Raw genomic sequence first — 14,566 nt, 5'->3', positions numbered from 1 at the left:
AGTAAAGGGCTGTTTTGCTGAGAAATGTTTTCAATGAGAGTTTATTTAGCAGACAAGATGCCATGCAAAAAAAAAAAAATCTGTACCATTTACTGCTTTGTGCTTGGCTGAGTAAAACTGCCAATGAACTTTGGCTATTTAACTGCTATTTTGCACATGATCACAATGGGTGAAACCCAAAGGGTGGAGATTAGCTGAATGCATATATTCCAGCTCTGTTAGTCACTTCCAAAGTTTTTTTTAAAACAACGTTTATCGACTATGCCAGAACCAGCAAAACCCGCTGCCCCTAAAAAGGGTTCAAAGAAGGTTGTGAAGAAACCGGCTAAGAAAGATGGAAAGAAGCGCCGTAGGAGTCGTAAAGAAAGCTATTCTATTTACGTATACAAGGTTTTGAAGCAGGTTCATCCTGATACTGGGATATCTTCTAAAGCCATGAACATCATGAATTCTTTTGTGAATGATATTTTTGAGCGGATTGCAGGAGAAGCTTCTCGTCTAGCTCACTACAACAAGCGCTCGACGATCAGTTCGCGGGAGATTCAGACAGCGGTGCGGCTTTTGTTGCCTGGTGAGCTGGCTAAACATGCCGTGTCCGAGGGCACCAAAGCCGTCACCAAGTATACAAGTGCCAAGTAAGAGTCTTCCTTCCTGACACCCAAAGGCCCTTTTAAGGGCCAGCACCTTTTCTGCATAAGAGCTGTACTATAGTAACTGACTTGTTACATTTGCTTGCGGTCTAGAAAGTGCCAAATTGCTCATTAAGACCAGGTTTACAGTATCAAATTTCTCTGCTCTAAAATCCATCTACGTAACTGAATTTAAAACACGGTTTCCCGATTTCTGGTTCGCACATTTTGTACTAGAAAGTAAGCCCCCACCCATCAGCATCAGTGTAAAGGCTGTATTTCTTCTGTAATGGAATCAATGTTTTATTGAGCCACGGGTGTAGGGGATTGGTGATTAAACGTGGTACACCTGTGGAACCTGTTTAATGTTTACCCCCGTGTCCCATGCGACTGGCCATCTCACAAGAATTCAGTATTGAATAACCACTACAGATGCACTGTCCATCTTCCGCCAGCACTTGACCCATCCAACTACCTTGGCCAGCAAAGACAACACAAATCCTTAAGCAGCTCTCGACTTTCCCTGATACCGCCTCTTATATGTATATTTTCGCTGCCTCTCCAACTTTCTTCCCTTATCCGGTAAATTATTCAGGATCACGGTTAGTTGGTACTGCCAGACATTATTATTTCATACTTTTGCGTCGTTAGTGCAAGTCCTGATCTACCAATGTTTTAAGTTAATTGGAGTAATATTTAATTACCCTGATGTGGACAATCTGTCCCCTTATTTTGCCTTTCTTCCAAGTTGTTGTTATACACAGCTTGAGAGGTATTTTCTTTGCTCAGCAGTGATTTACGTTACCCGCGCCCCCGACTTAGTACTCTAGAGAGATCGCAGTAGACAAAGTACATTAGTCTATTTCACAGGAAATGACACCTGAAGATTTTTGTACGCGGCTCAAAAGATGCAGATATCCGGTATTTATCAAAAGTGTCATTTTATGAGAATCGGGGACAATACAATTAAAACAGCTTATCCGTGAACACAAATGAATGTTTGCTGATTTCGTTTCCCGCCGTAAGAGGAGAATTCTAACGGTTCAGTTAACTGAATGCCAAATGTGAATAACTTGTGACACTGTTCAAATCAACCAATAGAAAAGAACCGTTTCTCCCGATTGAAATGTGGTTGCCATAATACGTAAGTACCTTTTTTTTTTTTTTTTCAAAAGCAAATCCTGTCGTATTACCGTTGCTTTTTTTGGAAATTTATAAAATCGGTTATCGGAAGCTTGCCGTAACAGTATCTGTAATTCTGCAGCTTATAATCACGCCACAGAAGGCCCTCTACTGTTAACCAATGACAAAGGCAGACCAATCAACCAACGGAATAGCAGAGAGCATAATAGAAAGCCAATGAGAATATTCAGTGACTCAGCCAACCGGGCGCATGGCTCCATGCCTTCGACCAATCATCACTCTGCAATGCCAGTCGACGTGAGGGTGAAGAAATAATGTCCCCAAAAGAAAAAAAACGTGAGCGGGAGATGTAAAAAATAAGGGAAAGTATGAGTAATACTAGACTGTTCATATTTTTGCCTCATAATTTTGGCGTGTTTCTCAAAAATGTGCTTTTCTGTCAAGTCACCGAGTACTGAAATAAATAAATAATGGCATGCACTTAGGATGCCGATGTCAAATACATCGGAAAATGCAGGTTAACACAGACCGTGCTATTCTACCAGTTCTCTAACTTTAAAATAGCAGTATTTAAAATCTTGCAACAGTCATTTTTTCCCAAAGTGACGGTCGTTTATAACATATGAAGTGTGCCCAGCTTTTTTTCCGACGATCACTACCGCAATTTTTTTTTATTATTATTTTTTTTGTAGCTTTTAACTTTGGAGCGTTTTCTTTACACGGAGTGTGTGTATATACCAGCTCTTGCCTGTGCAGACTTAAACTGCTGAAGTGGTAGTGTTCGATCCTCATGTCAACGAAGCGCTCGTGCATTCGTGTCAAACTACTGCAGGGGTCGGCGGAGAAACGTTTCATTTCGGGTCAGAGACGAACATACTACTGAAGAGGTCTTCGAGGGAAATGCTTCAATTTGGCATCTAAGTGATTGTGCAGAAAAGAATATACCGATGAGAAGGTCGTAGGGGAAATGTTCCTGCAGAGATGTCGTTGGAGGAACAGTTTCGTTGTGATGACAGTTAAGTGCCTGTGCCGACTTGGCGACACTAAAGGGTTGCCATTTTTGTAACAGCCAAAAAAACCTGACAAGCGCTCCAGCTTTTGCCACAGCCATTTCGATAAGTAAAGAGCTCAAGGATGGTTGGTACAAGCACTGACTAAAATGTATAAATGTTTTTTTTTTTTTTTTTTTTCTATTATGTTGTTTATGTTAACATTGTTGAAACTGTGTGGAGCTTTTCTCCCCGGGCCTCTACTGAAAATGGACATATATCCAGCTAGACTAGCCCGGTCAACAAATGTAAAATAAAATAAATAAATAAAATAAAATAAGTAAATGTGTTCTGGTTTAGTTAGCTTCACTATTAACAGTAAGCCTTTACAAGTAGTCCTTGAATCCCCCTATCTAGAGCAAGGTATTTTTTCCCAGACAAATCCTTCTGTAATGTGCAGCTTATAAAAAACAAAAGGATCGGGCTTAGCACTAGAGATGTCAATGCTGCAGGAGCTGTTAAGTAATAATGCTCCCTTTGGGACACATGCAGCAGCTGCAACGCCCAGACAGATACCCTATTAAAGGACACAAGAGCTCAAGGATGGTTGGTACAAGCACTGACTCAAAGCTGTACCACTATAGTCGCCAAGACTAGACTGCCAAGAGGCAAGGCAATAGAGCTAGTGCACATGTGTAAATCGGAAAGCGTTAGTCTAGGGATGTAAACATCTGGTGTTGCCCCCAATAGAGGGTGTCGGATGTCGAGGTCTGTGTAGATAAGCGGCCAAGCATGGAATAGAGACCAAAGAAGAAAAAGAGTTGCCAAAGGTTGCAGTCATCTGCTAACGAAAAATGTTTTTGAAAAGCCTAAGAAAGTGAACGGTTCTTGGAGAGCAGATGAAAAGACCCTTTGTAGAAAAAAGTGTGGCTCTTAAAAGAGCCTTTGGGTTCACTGGTCGTGTATAGGTTACGCTCGTTCTCCTCGAATGCGCCTTGCTAGCTGAATATCTTTGGGCATGATAGTTACCCTCTTAGCGTGAATAGCGCAGAGATTGGTATCTTCAAAGAGGCCTACAAGATAAGCCTCGCTTGCCTCCTGCAAAGCCATGACTGCAGAACTCTGGAAACGAAGATCCGTCTTGAAATCCTGTGCGATCTCTCGAACAAGTCGCTGGAAAGGAAGCTTGCGAATAAGTAATTCGGTGGACTTCTGATATCGACGGATTTCTCAAAGAGCAACAGTGCCAGGCCGGTAACGATGAGGCTTCTTGACACCTCCAGTAGCCGGAGCACTTTTGCGGGCAGCCTTTGTAGCAAGTTGTTTACGAGGAGCCTTTCCACCGGTAGACTTCCTAGCGGTCTGCTTTGTTCGAGCCATAACGGTAGCAACAGTCGGTGTTCCTAAGCGAGTTTAAAACAAGTGCAACTTTGCTCTCGGTGACCCTTTTTATAGGCAGTTGGTGACACGCCTCTAATTACTGATTGGTTTGGTATCTTTCCCACCCCTACTGTTTGATTCGTTGAAAGCAATCCCTAGCCCTACAGATTTCACCTTTCAGCCCCTTCAAATACTTGGACAACACCACTCACTCAAAGTTCTATGTCACGTACAGCACAGACCCTGAAGTGAAGTGTTCATTTTACAATCGTTCACACGAAGTCGTGCAACACATGTTGCTGAATTCAAGGCACGCTAGCAAAATAACATTTCCTTTCTTCACCTTTCTTGACTGTTGGCACTTGATGTTCCATATGAAGTAATTAAGTTCTTCATATTCAGCAAAGTCGGAAAAGTATATGCATATATGTTCCTGTTTAGTCTTATTTTTGATATATACGTATATGTGTTTTGTTTCAAAGCAGTTCTAATAACCTGACATTTTATTTCAACGCCATTCCAAGAGATATACAGAAGGCTAGAGCAATGAGAAAAGGCTCACAAACTAGAGCAGCCAGCTGTAGAGAAACGATGAAGTGGATGAGCCAGTCCTAGCACGGTTTGACTGTACGCGGGCGGAGATGATTGTTGGATACACTAAAATGAAGTGCGCAGCTATGAGGATTAATTAACGAACGGCATCAGACACACGGTGGAAAATGTTTACTGAAACACCTGCTAAATATTGCCCCTCTTCCAAACTTGACTTCGGTAATCTAACCAACGGAAAAGCAAGTTCAACTAAAGGCACAGAGGTCCCATAGATGATTACTGGGCATTCTGTCTGGCACCATTGATCATCCCAACCCAGTTTTACTCCAGTCTAATTACAGAGTAGCAGATGAATGTCGAGACAATCCTGCTGTAGCAGTGGACACACCTGTTTAGTATGTCATAATCTTAATGTAGTGCATTACAAGCATTAATTTTGCTAGGGTCAAAAGATGAGTGCGAAAGAGAATAATCTGCAATAAAGCCACATAAAAAGATGTAGCAATATATGCAAAGTGTAATGCTTGTTAAGTTGCCATAGTTGGGAGTACTTTTATATGAATGTAAATTTGCCTATGTCACAAGTGACAGAATGCAATAAAGGTGGTTGAAAAACATGTAGACGTAGCTCACTATTAACTTGTTGATTAGACAGAAAACAATTCTAAAGCCAGTAAGCATCTACCATAATGTAGAAATGAAGTGGGAAAACCGGTACTGTAAATCACAGGTACAGAACAGATGTCAGCCTTTCTTGATAAACTGCAGTGGCTCTTAAAAGAGCCTTTGGGGATTGCACCGCTAAACAGCTTTACTTCTTAGCTTTCGATGCTGTCTTTTTTGCTTTGGGTGCACTCTTGGGTTTCAGAGCTTTGGGTTTCACTGGCTTTTTCGCTGGACTCTTGGCTGCCTTCGGTTTAGCAGATTTGACCTTCTTAGGACTCTTGGCTGTCTTTTTAGCCGCTGCTGGTTTCTTGGCTTTCTTTGGCGCCTTCTTTTTGCTGCCGGCTGCTGCGGTCTTCTTGGATTTCTTAGCAGTCCCGGGTGTCTTGGCTTTAGCAACGGGCTTCTTTTTAGCCGTTTTTTCCTTCTTGGGTGCCTCCTTCTTGTTGAGCTTGTAGGAACCCTTGTGCTGCAGCAGCTTCCCTTTGCTGACCAGACTCTTCAGACCAGACTCTTCAGTTGTATATTCGTCTCTGACCCCAAATGAAACCTTTCTCCGCCGACCCCCTGCAGTCGTTTCACACGTCTGCACAAACGCTTCCCTGACCCGAGAATCCAACACTACCACTTCAGCAGTTTGTTCGAGTCTGTACATCCAAGGGCTGGTATATACACATACTCCATGTAAAGAAAACTGTCCAAAGGTAAAAGCTACAAAAAAAAAAAAAAGACATCGCGGTAGTACTCTTCAGAAAAAGCTGGACACGCTTCATATGTTATAAACGAGCGCCATTTTGAGGAAAAAGACTGTTGCAAGATTTTTAAATACTGCTCTTTTAAAGCCGGAGAACTGGTAGAGTAGCACGGTCTGTGTTAACCTGCATTTTCTGACGGATTTGACATCGGAATCCTAAGTGCATTTTTAAGAAACACACCAGAAATTATGTGGCAGAAATCTGCACAGTCTAGTATTACTCATACATTCCCTTGTTTTTTTACATCTCCCGCTCAAGTTTTTGTTTTTCTTTTGGAGACATTATTTCTTCAGCCTCTCCGTCGACTGGTATTGCAGAATGATGATTGGTCGGAGGCACGAAACCGAGCAAACGGTTGGCCTAGTCACTGAATATTCTCATTGGCTTCCTGTTATGCGCTGTGCTTTTCCATTGGTTTATTCGTCTGCCTTTGTCGTTGGTTAACAGTAGAGGGCCTTCTGTGGCGTGATTGGCGGCATTATAAACGGCAGTATTACTGATACTGTTACGGCAAGGCTTCCGATAACCGATTTTATAATTTTCCAAAAGCAGAGGTAATACGACAGGATTTGTTTTTTGGGGGGGAAAAAGTACTTACGTATTATCGCAACCACGGTTCAAACAGGAGAAATGGTTCTTTTCTATTGGTTGATTTGAAGTGTGTCACAAGTTATTCATATTGGCATTCAGTTAACTCAGCCGTTAGAATTCTCCTCTTTCGGCGGGAAACAGAATCGGTAAACAATCAGTTGTGTTCATGAAGAAGCTGTTTTAATTGTATTGTCCCCGGTTCTCGTGAAATGACCCTTTGACAAATAAGATAACTGCAACTTTTGAGCCCCATACAAAACTCTTCAGGTATAATTGCCTGCAAAATAGGCTAATGTACTTTCTCTACTGCTCTCTCTCTAGAGTACTAAGTTGGGGGCGCGGGTATCGTAAATCACTGCTTAGCAAAGAAAATACCTCTCAAGCTGTGTATAACAATAACTTGGAAGCAAGGCAAAACAAGGGGACACATTGTCCAAATCAGGGTAATTGAATATTATTCCAATTAACTTAAAAAATGGTAGATCAAGACTTGCACTAACAATGCAAAAGTATGAAATAATGACAGGCAATATCAACTCATCGTGATCCTGAGTAACTTACCGGATACGGGAAGAAAGTTGTAGAGGCAGCGTAAATATACATATAAAAGGCAGCATGAGGGAAAGTCGAGAGCTATGCTTGAGGATTGCTTTTGTCCTTGTTGACCATGGTAGTTCGATGGGCCAAGTGCTGGCGGAAGATGGACGATGCATCTTTAGTGGTTATTCAGTACTGAATTCTTGAGATGGCCAGTTGCATGGGACACGGTGGTAAACATTAAACAGGTTCCACAGGTGTACCACGTTTGATCACCAATCCCCTACACCCGTGGCTCAATAAAACATTTATTCCATTACAGAAGAAATACAGCGTTTACACACTGATGCTGATGGGTGGGGGCTTACGTTCTAGTACAAAATGTGCGAAGCAGCAATTGAGAAACGGTGTTTTATGTGTTTGGAATTCAGTTCCGTAGATTGATTTTAGAGTTGAGAAATTTGATACTGTAAACCTGGTCTTAATGAGCAATTTCGTACTTTCTAGACTACAAGCAAACATAAAAAGACAGTTAGTATAGTACAGCTCTTATGCAGAAAAGGTGCTGGCCCTTAAAAGGGCCTTTGGGTGTCAGGAAGGAAGACTCTTACTTGGCACTTGTATACTTGGTGACGGCTTTGGTGCCCTCGGACACGGCATGTTTAGCCAGCTCACCAGGCAACAAAAGCCGCACCGCTGTCTGAATCTCCCGCGAACTGATGGTCGAGCGCTTGTTGTAGTGAGCTAGACGAGAAGCTTCTCCTGCAATCCGCTCAAAAATATCATTCACAAAAGAATTCATGATGTTCATGGCTTTAGAAGATATCCCAGTATCAGGATGAACCTGCTTCAAAACCTTGTACACGTAAATAGAATAGCTTTCGCGACTCCTACGGCGCTTCTTTCCATCTTTCTTGGCTGGCTTCTTCACAACCTTCTTTGAACCCTTTTTAGGGGCAGCGGGTTTTGCTGGTTCGGGCATCTTCGATAAAAGTCGTTTTAAAAAAACTTTGCACGTTAATAACAGAGCTGGAATATATGCATTCTGCTAAACTCCACCCTTTGGGTTTTACCCATTGCGATCATGTGCAAAATAGCAGTTAAGTAGGCAAAGTTCATTGGCCAGTTTTACTCAGCCAAGCACAAACCAGTGAACGGTACTGCTTTTTTTGTATAGCATCTTGTCTGCTAAACAAACTCTCATTGAAAGCATTTCTCAGCAAAACAGCCCCTTACTTGTAACCCTGCGATTACTAATTCTTAGCCCATCGGTTTAAAAAGAAAAACAATGACATCACATCTCTAAGCTAAACAAGCCTGTCCCGTGCACCATCAGCATTACCAAGTTCCCTTTATACTCCCAAATCAAGTAACCTAAATCCTCATATTTTCGGTCTTGCTTCACTGTCTCGGTTGAATGTTTAGAGAAAATGTGCGTATTCCTCGCCTGTGATCTCTGTATCGAACTGTAAAATGATGCTGAATGTTCTTTTGAGATCTGCTGTTTTAGCCTATGTAAATACAGTACAGCTCGCATGCCATAGTCATCTGATGTTAAACTACACACACCTTAGTGTTCTGTAGAACAAAGACCTTAGTGTTCTGTAGTATGTTTTATTTTTAGCTCATGTTATTCGCCTGCACAGATATGCAATGTAAGAGCTTTTCCTGCCGGGTGTCCTCTGAAAAGAGTCTTTACACAGTCTGAGTTTCGCGATCATCCAAGGCTACTAGATAAGCGATTTGTTTTCTGTTTGTTTCTACTGGAATTATCAACCTGCCCTTTCTGCCTAGATAAATATATGAAGTACCCGTGTAAGGCATGACGCCACAGAATATAGTGGGACACTACTACCAGCGTGAACATACTAACTCATCATTTTAGCGATCTGTATAACTTTCAGTAGAAATGTTGCTAAAACAGAGACAGATTCGTTTTAAGATTTGTATCGGATCTTTCCTCCCGATTCAGGCGAACTTCATTTCTACCCCTTTTCCGGTAATAGTAATTTAGAGAACTCCTTGGCGCCATTATTTGAAGCGGCCAATCAGAAACCTATAAGTCTTAAAGCACCAGAATCGTGACTATCAAGGTAATATTCGGTTGAACACACCCACGGAACAATTCAGAATTAATATGCAAATTTTAGAATCCACAACGTATCCAATGGGCTACAACTAAGTTGATAATTTTATCAACTAACCAATGAGAACACAGAGGTGGTGCCAAGGCAGAAGGGTATAAAAATAGCTACGCTGGGCCTGTGGAGTATAATATTTGGAGGTGTTATTCAACGCGATGTCTGGACGTGGTGGAAAGACTGGCGGCAAAGCCCGTGCAAAGGCTAAGACTCGTTAAATCACGAGCTGGACTGCAGTTCCCGGTGGAGTCGTGTCCATAGACTGCTCAGAAAGGGCAATTACGCTGAACGTGTGGGGGCTGGTGCACCTGTCTATTTGGCGGCCGCACTTGAATATCTAACTGCAGAAATTCTAGAGTTGGCTGGTAATGCAGCTCGAGATAATAAGAAAAATCGCATTATTCCTAGGCATCTACAATTGGCTGTCCGAAATGATGAAGAGCTGAATAAATTGTTGGGAGGTGTCACTATTGCACAAGGTGGAGTGCTTCCCAATATCCAGTCAGTCCTGCTTCCTAAGAAAACGGAAAAACCCACAAAATCAAAATAAGGAAGAAGACTTCTCAAGACTCAAAGGCCCTTTTAAGGGCCATAACACCCCGCCTACAAATGGTTCCGAGTTCGTCATCCTAAGGTGATCTTGATGAAATGTATTGGCTGCATTCTGGTTTGCTGTCCCAGCACTTGATTTACTAGCCTTTTTAATAAAATTTACACCGCATGGCAGATTGGCCAATGCCCCTTTCACTATACTTTCCCTGAAAGTCCCAATCCATAGCGATAAAGATTTTCTCGAGGATGGCTAGCCTCATTGTCTCCACGGGGTCCGTTCAAACCTAGCCTCGCTTCCCAAATGAATTGCTAAGTGATGCTCTAGTGCTGTTTTATGGTATAGGTCGGAGTAAGCCCGTGTCCCTCAATCATCCCTGGCAAATACCCATGTACATTTGGCGACAGACAACATGATCGAATCCCCTACAGATCTATATTACACCATCGAGTAGCTGGCACTGTCATGGCATGCAGACTGCATAGCAGTGCCAGCTACTCGATGGTGTTCACGTTCTTTCTTAAGGGGCAAAAAGGGGAATTTCCAATCTTTGAATATTATTCCAATTAACTTAAAAAATGGTAGATCAAGACTTGCACTAACAATGCAAAAGTATAGAAAATTAATGACTGGCGGGCTATCAACTCATCGTGATCCCTGAGTAATCTTATCGGATACGGGAAGAGAAGTTGTAGAGCAGCGTAAATATACATATAAGAGGCAGCATGAGGGGAAAGTGGAGAGCTATGCTTGAGGATTGCTTTTGTCCTTGTTGACCATGGTAGTTTCGATGGGCCAAGTGCTGGCGGAAGATGGACGATGCATCTTTAGTGGTTATTCAGTACTGAATTCTTGAGATGGCCAGTTGCATGGGACACGGTGGTAAACATTAAACAGGTTCCACAGGTGTACCACGGTTGATCACCAATCCTCTACACCCGTGGCTCAATAAAACATTTATTCCATTACAGAAGAAATACAGCGTTTACACACTGATGCTGATGGGTGGGGGCTTACGTTCTAGTACAAAATGTGCGAAGCAGCAATTGAGAAACGGTGTTTTATGTGTTTGGAATTCAGTTCCAGATTGATTTTAGAGTTGAGAAATTTGATACTGTAAACCTGGTCTTAATGAGCAATTTCGTACTTTCTAGACTACAAGCAAACATAAAAAGACAGTTAGTATAGTACAGCTCTTATGCAGAAAAGGTGCTGGCCCTTAAAAGGGCCTTTGGGTGTCAGGAAGGAAGACTCTTACTTGGCACTTGTATACTTGGTGACGGCTTTGGTGCCCTCGACACGGCATGTTTAGCCAGCTCACCAGGCAACAAAAGCCGCACCGCTGTCTGAATCTCCCGAGAACTGATCGTCGAGCTTTGTTGTAGTGAGCTAGACGAGAAGCTTCTCCTGCAATCCGCTCAAAAATATCATTCACAAAAGAATTCATGATGTTCATGGCTTTAGAAGATATCCCAGTATCAGGATGAACCTGCTTCAAAACCTTGTACACGTAAATAGAATAGCTTTCTTTGCGACTCCTACGGCGCTTCTTTCCATCTTTCTTGGCTGGCTTCTTCACAACCTTCTTTGAACCCTTTTAGGGGCAGCGGGTTTTGCTGGTTCCGGCATCTTCGATAAAAGTCGTTTTAAAAAAACTTTGCACGTTAATAACAGAGCTGGAATATATGCATTCTGCTAAACTCCACCCTTTGGGTTTTACCCATTGCGATCATGTGCAAAATAGCAGTTAAGTAGGCAAAGTTCATTGGCCAGTTTTACTCAGCCAAGCACAAACCAGTGAACGGTACTGCTTTTTTTGTATAGCATCTTGTCTGCTAAACAAACTCTCATTGAAAGCATTTCTCAGCAAAACAGCCCCTTACTTGTAACCCTGCGATTACTAATTTAGCCCATCGGTTTAAAAAGAAAACAATGACATCACATCTCTAAGCTAAACAAGCCTGTCCCCGTACCATCAGCATTACCAAGTTCCCCTTTTATACTCCCAAATCAAGTAACCTAAATCCTCATATTTTCGGTCTTGCTTCACTGTCTCGGTTGAATGTTTAGAGAAAATGTGCGATTCCTCGCCTGTGATCTCTGTATCGAACTGTAAAATGATGCTGAATGTTCTTTTGAGATCTGCTGTTTTAGCCTATGTAAATACAGTACAGCTCGCATGCCATAGTCATCCATGTTAAACTACACACACCTTAGTGTTCTGTAGTACATACACCTTAGTGTTCTGTAGTATGTTTTTATTTTTAGCTCATGTTATTCGCCTGCACAGATATGCAATTATCAAAGAGCTTTTCCTGCCGGGTGTCCTCTGAAAAGAGTCTTTACACAGTCTGAGTTTCGCGATCATCCAAGGCTACTAGATAAGCGATTTGTTTTCTGTTTGTTTCTACTGGAATTATCAACCTGCCCTTTCTGCCTAGATAAATATATGAAGTACCCGTGTAAGGCATGACGCCACAGAATATAGTGGGACACTACTACCCGCGGAACATACTAACTCATCATTTTAGCGATCTGTATAACTTTCAGTAGAAATGTTGCTAAAACAGAGACAGATTCGTTTTAAGATTTGTATCGGATCTTTCCTCCCCGATTCAGACCTAACTTCATTTCTACCCCTTTTCCGTAATAGTAATTCAGAGAACTCCTTGGCTTCATTATTTGAAGCTGCCAATCAGAAACCTATAAGTCTTAAAGCACCAGAATCGCGGACTATCAAGGTAATATTCGGTTGAACACACCCACGGAACAATTCAGAATTAATATGCAAATTTTAGAATCCACAACGTATCCAATGGGCTACAACTAAGTTGATAATTTTAACAACTAACCAATGAGAACACAGAGGTGGTGCCAAGGCAGAAGGGTATAAAAATAGCTACGCTGGGCCTGTGGAGTATAATATTTGGAGGTGTTATTCAACGCGATGTCTGGACGTGGTGGAAAGACTGGCGGCAAAGCCCGCAAAGGCTAAGACTCGCTCGTCACGAAGCTGGACTGCAGTTCCCGTGGGTCGTGGTCCATAGACTGCTCAGAAAGGGCAATTACGCTGAACGGGTCGGGCTGGAGCACCTGTCTATTTGGCGGCCGTACTTGAATATCTAACTGCAGAAATTTAGAGTTGGCTGGTAATGCAGCTCGAGATAATAAGAAAATCGCATTATTCCTAGGCATCTACAATTGGCTGTCCGAAATGATGAAGAGCTGAATAAATTGTTGGGAGGTGTCACTATTGCACAAGGTGGAGTGCTTCCCAATATCCAGTCAGTCCTGCTTCCTAAGAAAACGGAAAAACCCGAAAATCAAAATAAGGAAGAAGACTTCAAGACCCAAAGGCCCTTTTAAGGGCCATAACACCCCGCCTACAAAAGGTTCCGATTTCCATCCTAAGGTGATCTTGATGAAATGTATTGGCTGCATTCTGGTTTGCTGTCCCAGCACATGATTTACTAGCGTTATTAATAAAAATTACACCGCGATGGCAGATTGGCCAATGCCCTTTCACTATACTTTCCCTGAAAGCCCGAATCCATAGCGGTAAAGCTTCTCTCGAGGATGGCTAGCCTTATGACCCACGGGTCCGTTCAAACCTAGCCTCGCTTCCCAAATGAATTGCTAAGTGATGCTCTAGTGCTGTTTTATGGTATAGGTCGGAGTAAGCCCGTGTCCCTCAATCATCCCTGGCAAATACCCATGTACATTTGGCGACAGACAACATGATCGAATCCCCTACAGATCTATTTTACACCATCGAGTAGCTGGCACTGTCATGGCATGCAGACTGCATAGCAGTGCCAGCTACCGATGGTGTTCACGTTCTTTCTTAAGGATACTGCCCGCCAGCGTAGATGCTCACATCAGCTAGTCTGGACATTCGTCCCCTGTAGGGCACCATGTAAAGTCTGTGCTGCCATGGGAGCTCTTACATCTAATAGAGCTACCACCAACTCAAGCAAATGGGGCCTCCGAGGAGTGCACCCCTCCGCCACACACACAACCACATTTAAGATGCATTGCAGCAGTTGTCCTTTTCTGCACGAGCACTTGACTGAAACCAAAGTGAAACGTTTCAGCCACGAACCTTTCAGTAGTATATCCACGTTTGCACAAGCAGTAAATGGACTCCATAATGAAATGTTTCCACAAAGACCCCACCCCATTCAGTAGTGGACCTACGCCTGCACTTACTTGACTGTCTCTAAAATGTAACATTTTACCCAATGACCTCTTCTAGCTATTATTTTTTCCCCAACTACATCGGTATATTGTTTTCTGCGCAATCACTTAGACGCCAACATGAAGCGCATTCACCAAGACCTCTTCAGTAGTATATTCGCTCTCTGACCCTCGAAATTAAACTTCTTTCTCCGCCGACCCCTGCAGCAGTTTTCGCACGCTCTGCACAAACGCCCCTGACCGGAGTGTCAAACACTACCACTGCAGCTGTTTGTTCAAGTCTGCACACAGAAGAGCACGTATGTACACATAATGTAAAGAAAACTGTGCAAAGTTAAAAGCTACAAAAAAAAAAAAAAAACATTGAGGTAGTAATCATGCCAGAAAGCTATGCGATATGATCAGTCACCTACAGACAGACCTAAATAATAGAGTGTCA

General features: G+C 42.5%; 2 protein-coding genes and 3 pseudogenes across 2 annotated transcripts; 3 read left to right on the top strand and 2 right to left on the bottom strand.

Annotated features, from left to right (window-relative positions):
* LOC122813071 overlaps positions 1–14,566 on the bottom strand; it is a 45,299-nt pseudogene that overhangs the window by 13,439 nt on the left and 17,294 nt on the right.
* On the top strand, positions 223–683 carry LOC122813088 (histone H2B type 1-J). The gene has a single exon (XM_044085208.1). It carries the CDS (start codon positions 262–264, stop codon positions 637–639), a length of 378 nt encoding a protein of 125 aa, XP_043941143.1. The 5' UTR covers positions 223–261; the 3' UTR covers positions 640–683.
* Positions 7,803–8,270, bottom strand: LOC122813094 (histone H2B type 1-J-like). Its single transcript, XM_044085213.1, has one exon. The coding sequence runs from the start codon at positions 8,219–8,221 to the stop codon at positions 7,847–7,849; it is 375 nt and encodes a 124-aa protein (XP_043941148.1). The 5' UTR covers positions 8,222–8,270; the 3' UTR covers positions 7,803–7,846.
* LOC122813083 lies at positions 9,455–9,949 on the top strand (annotated as a pseudogene).
* The window catches only part of LOC122813084, a 15,201-nt pseudogene continuing 13,438 nt past the window's right edge, over positions 12,804–14,566 (top strand).

Source organism: Protopterus annectens, chromosome 10.part0 (assembly GCF_019279795.1).
Source record: "Protopterus annectens isolate FY-2018-M chromosome 10.part0, PAN1.0, whole genome shotgun sequence".
Classification (NCBI taxonomy): domain Eukaryota; kingdom Metazoa; phylum Chordata; order Ceratodontiformes; family Protopteridae; genus Protopterus; species Protopterus annectens.
This window is presented reverse-complemented; position numbering and strand designations above follow the sequence as displayed.

Coding starts and splice junctions, on each gene's coding strand:
- LOC122813088 (XM_044085208.1), top strand. CDS start 262: ATGCCAGAACCAGCAAAACCCGCTGCCCCTAAAAAGGGTTCAAAGAAG.
- LOC122813094 (XM_044085213.1), bottom strand. CDS start 8,221: ATGCCCGAACCAGCAAAACCCGCTGCCCCTAAAAAGGGTTCAAAGAAG.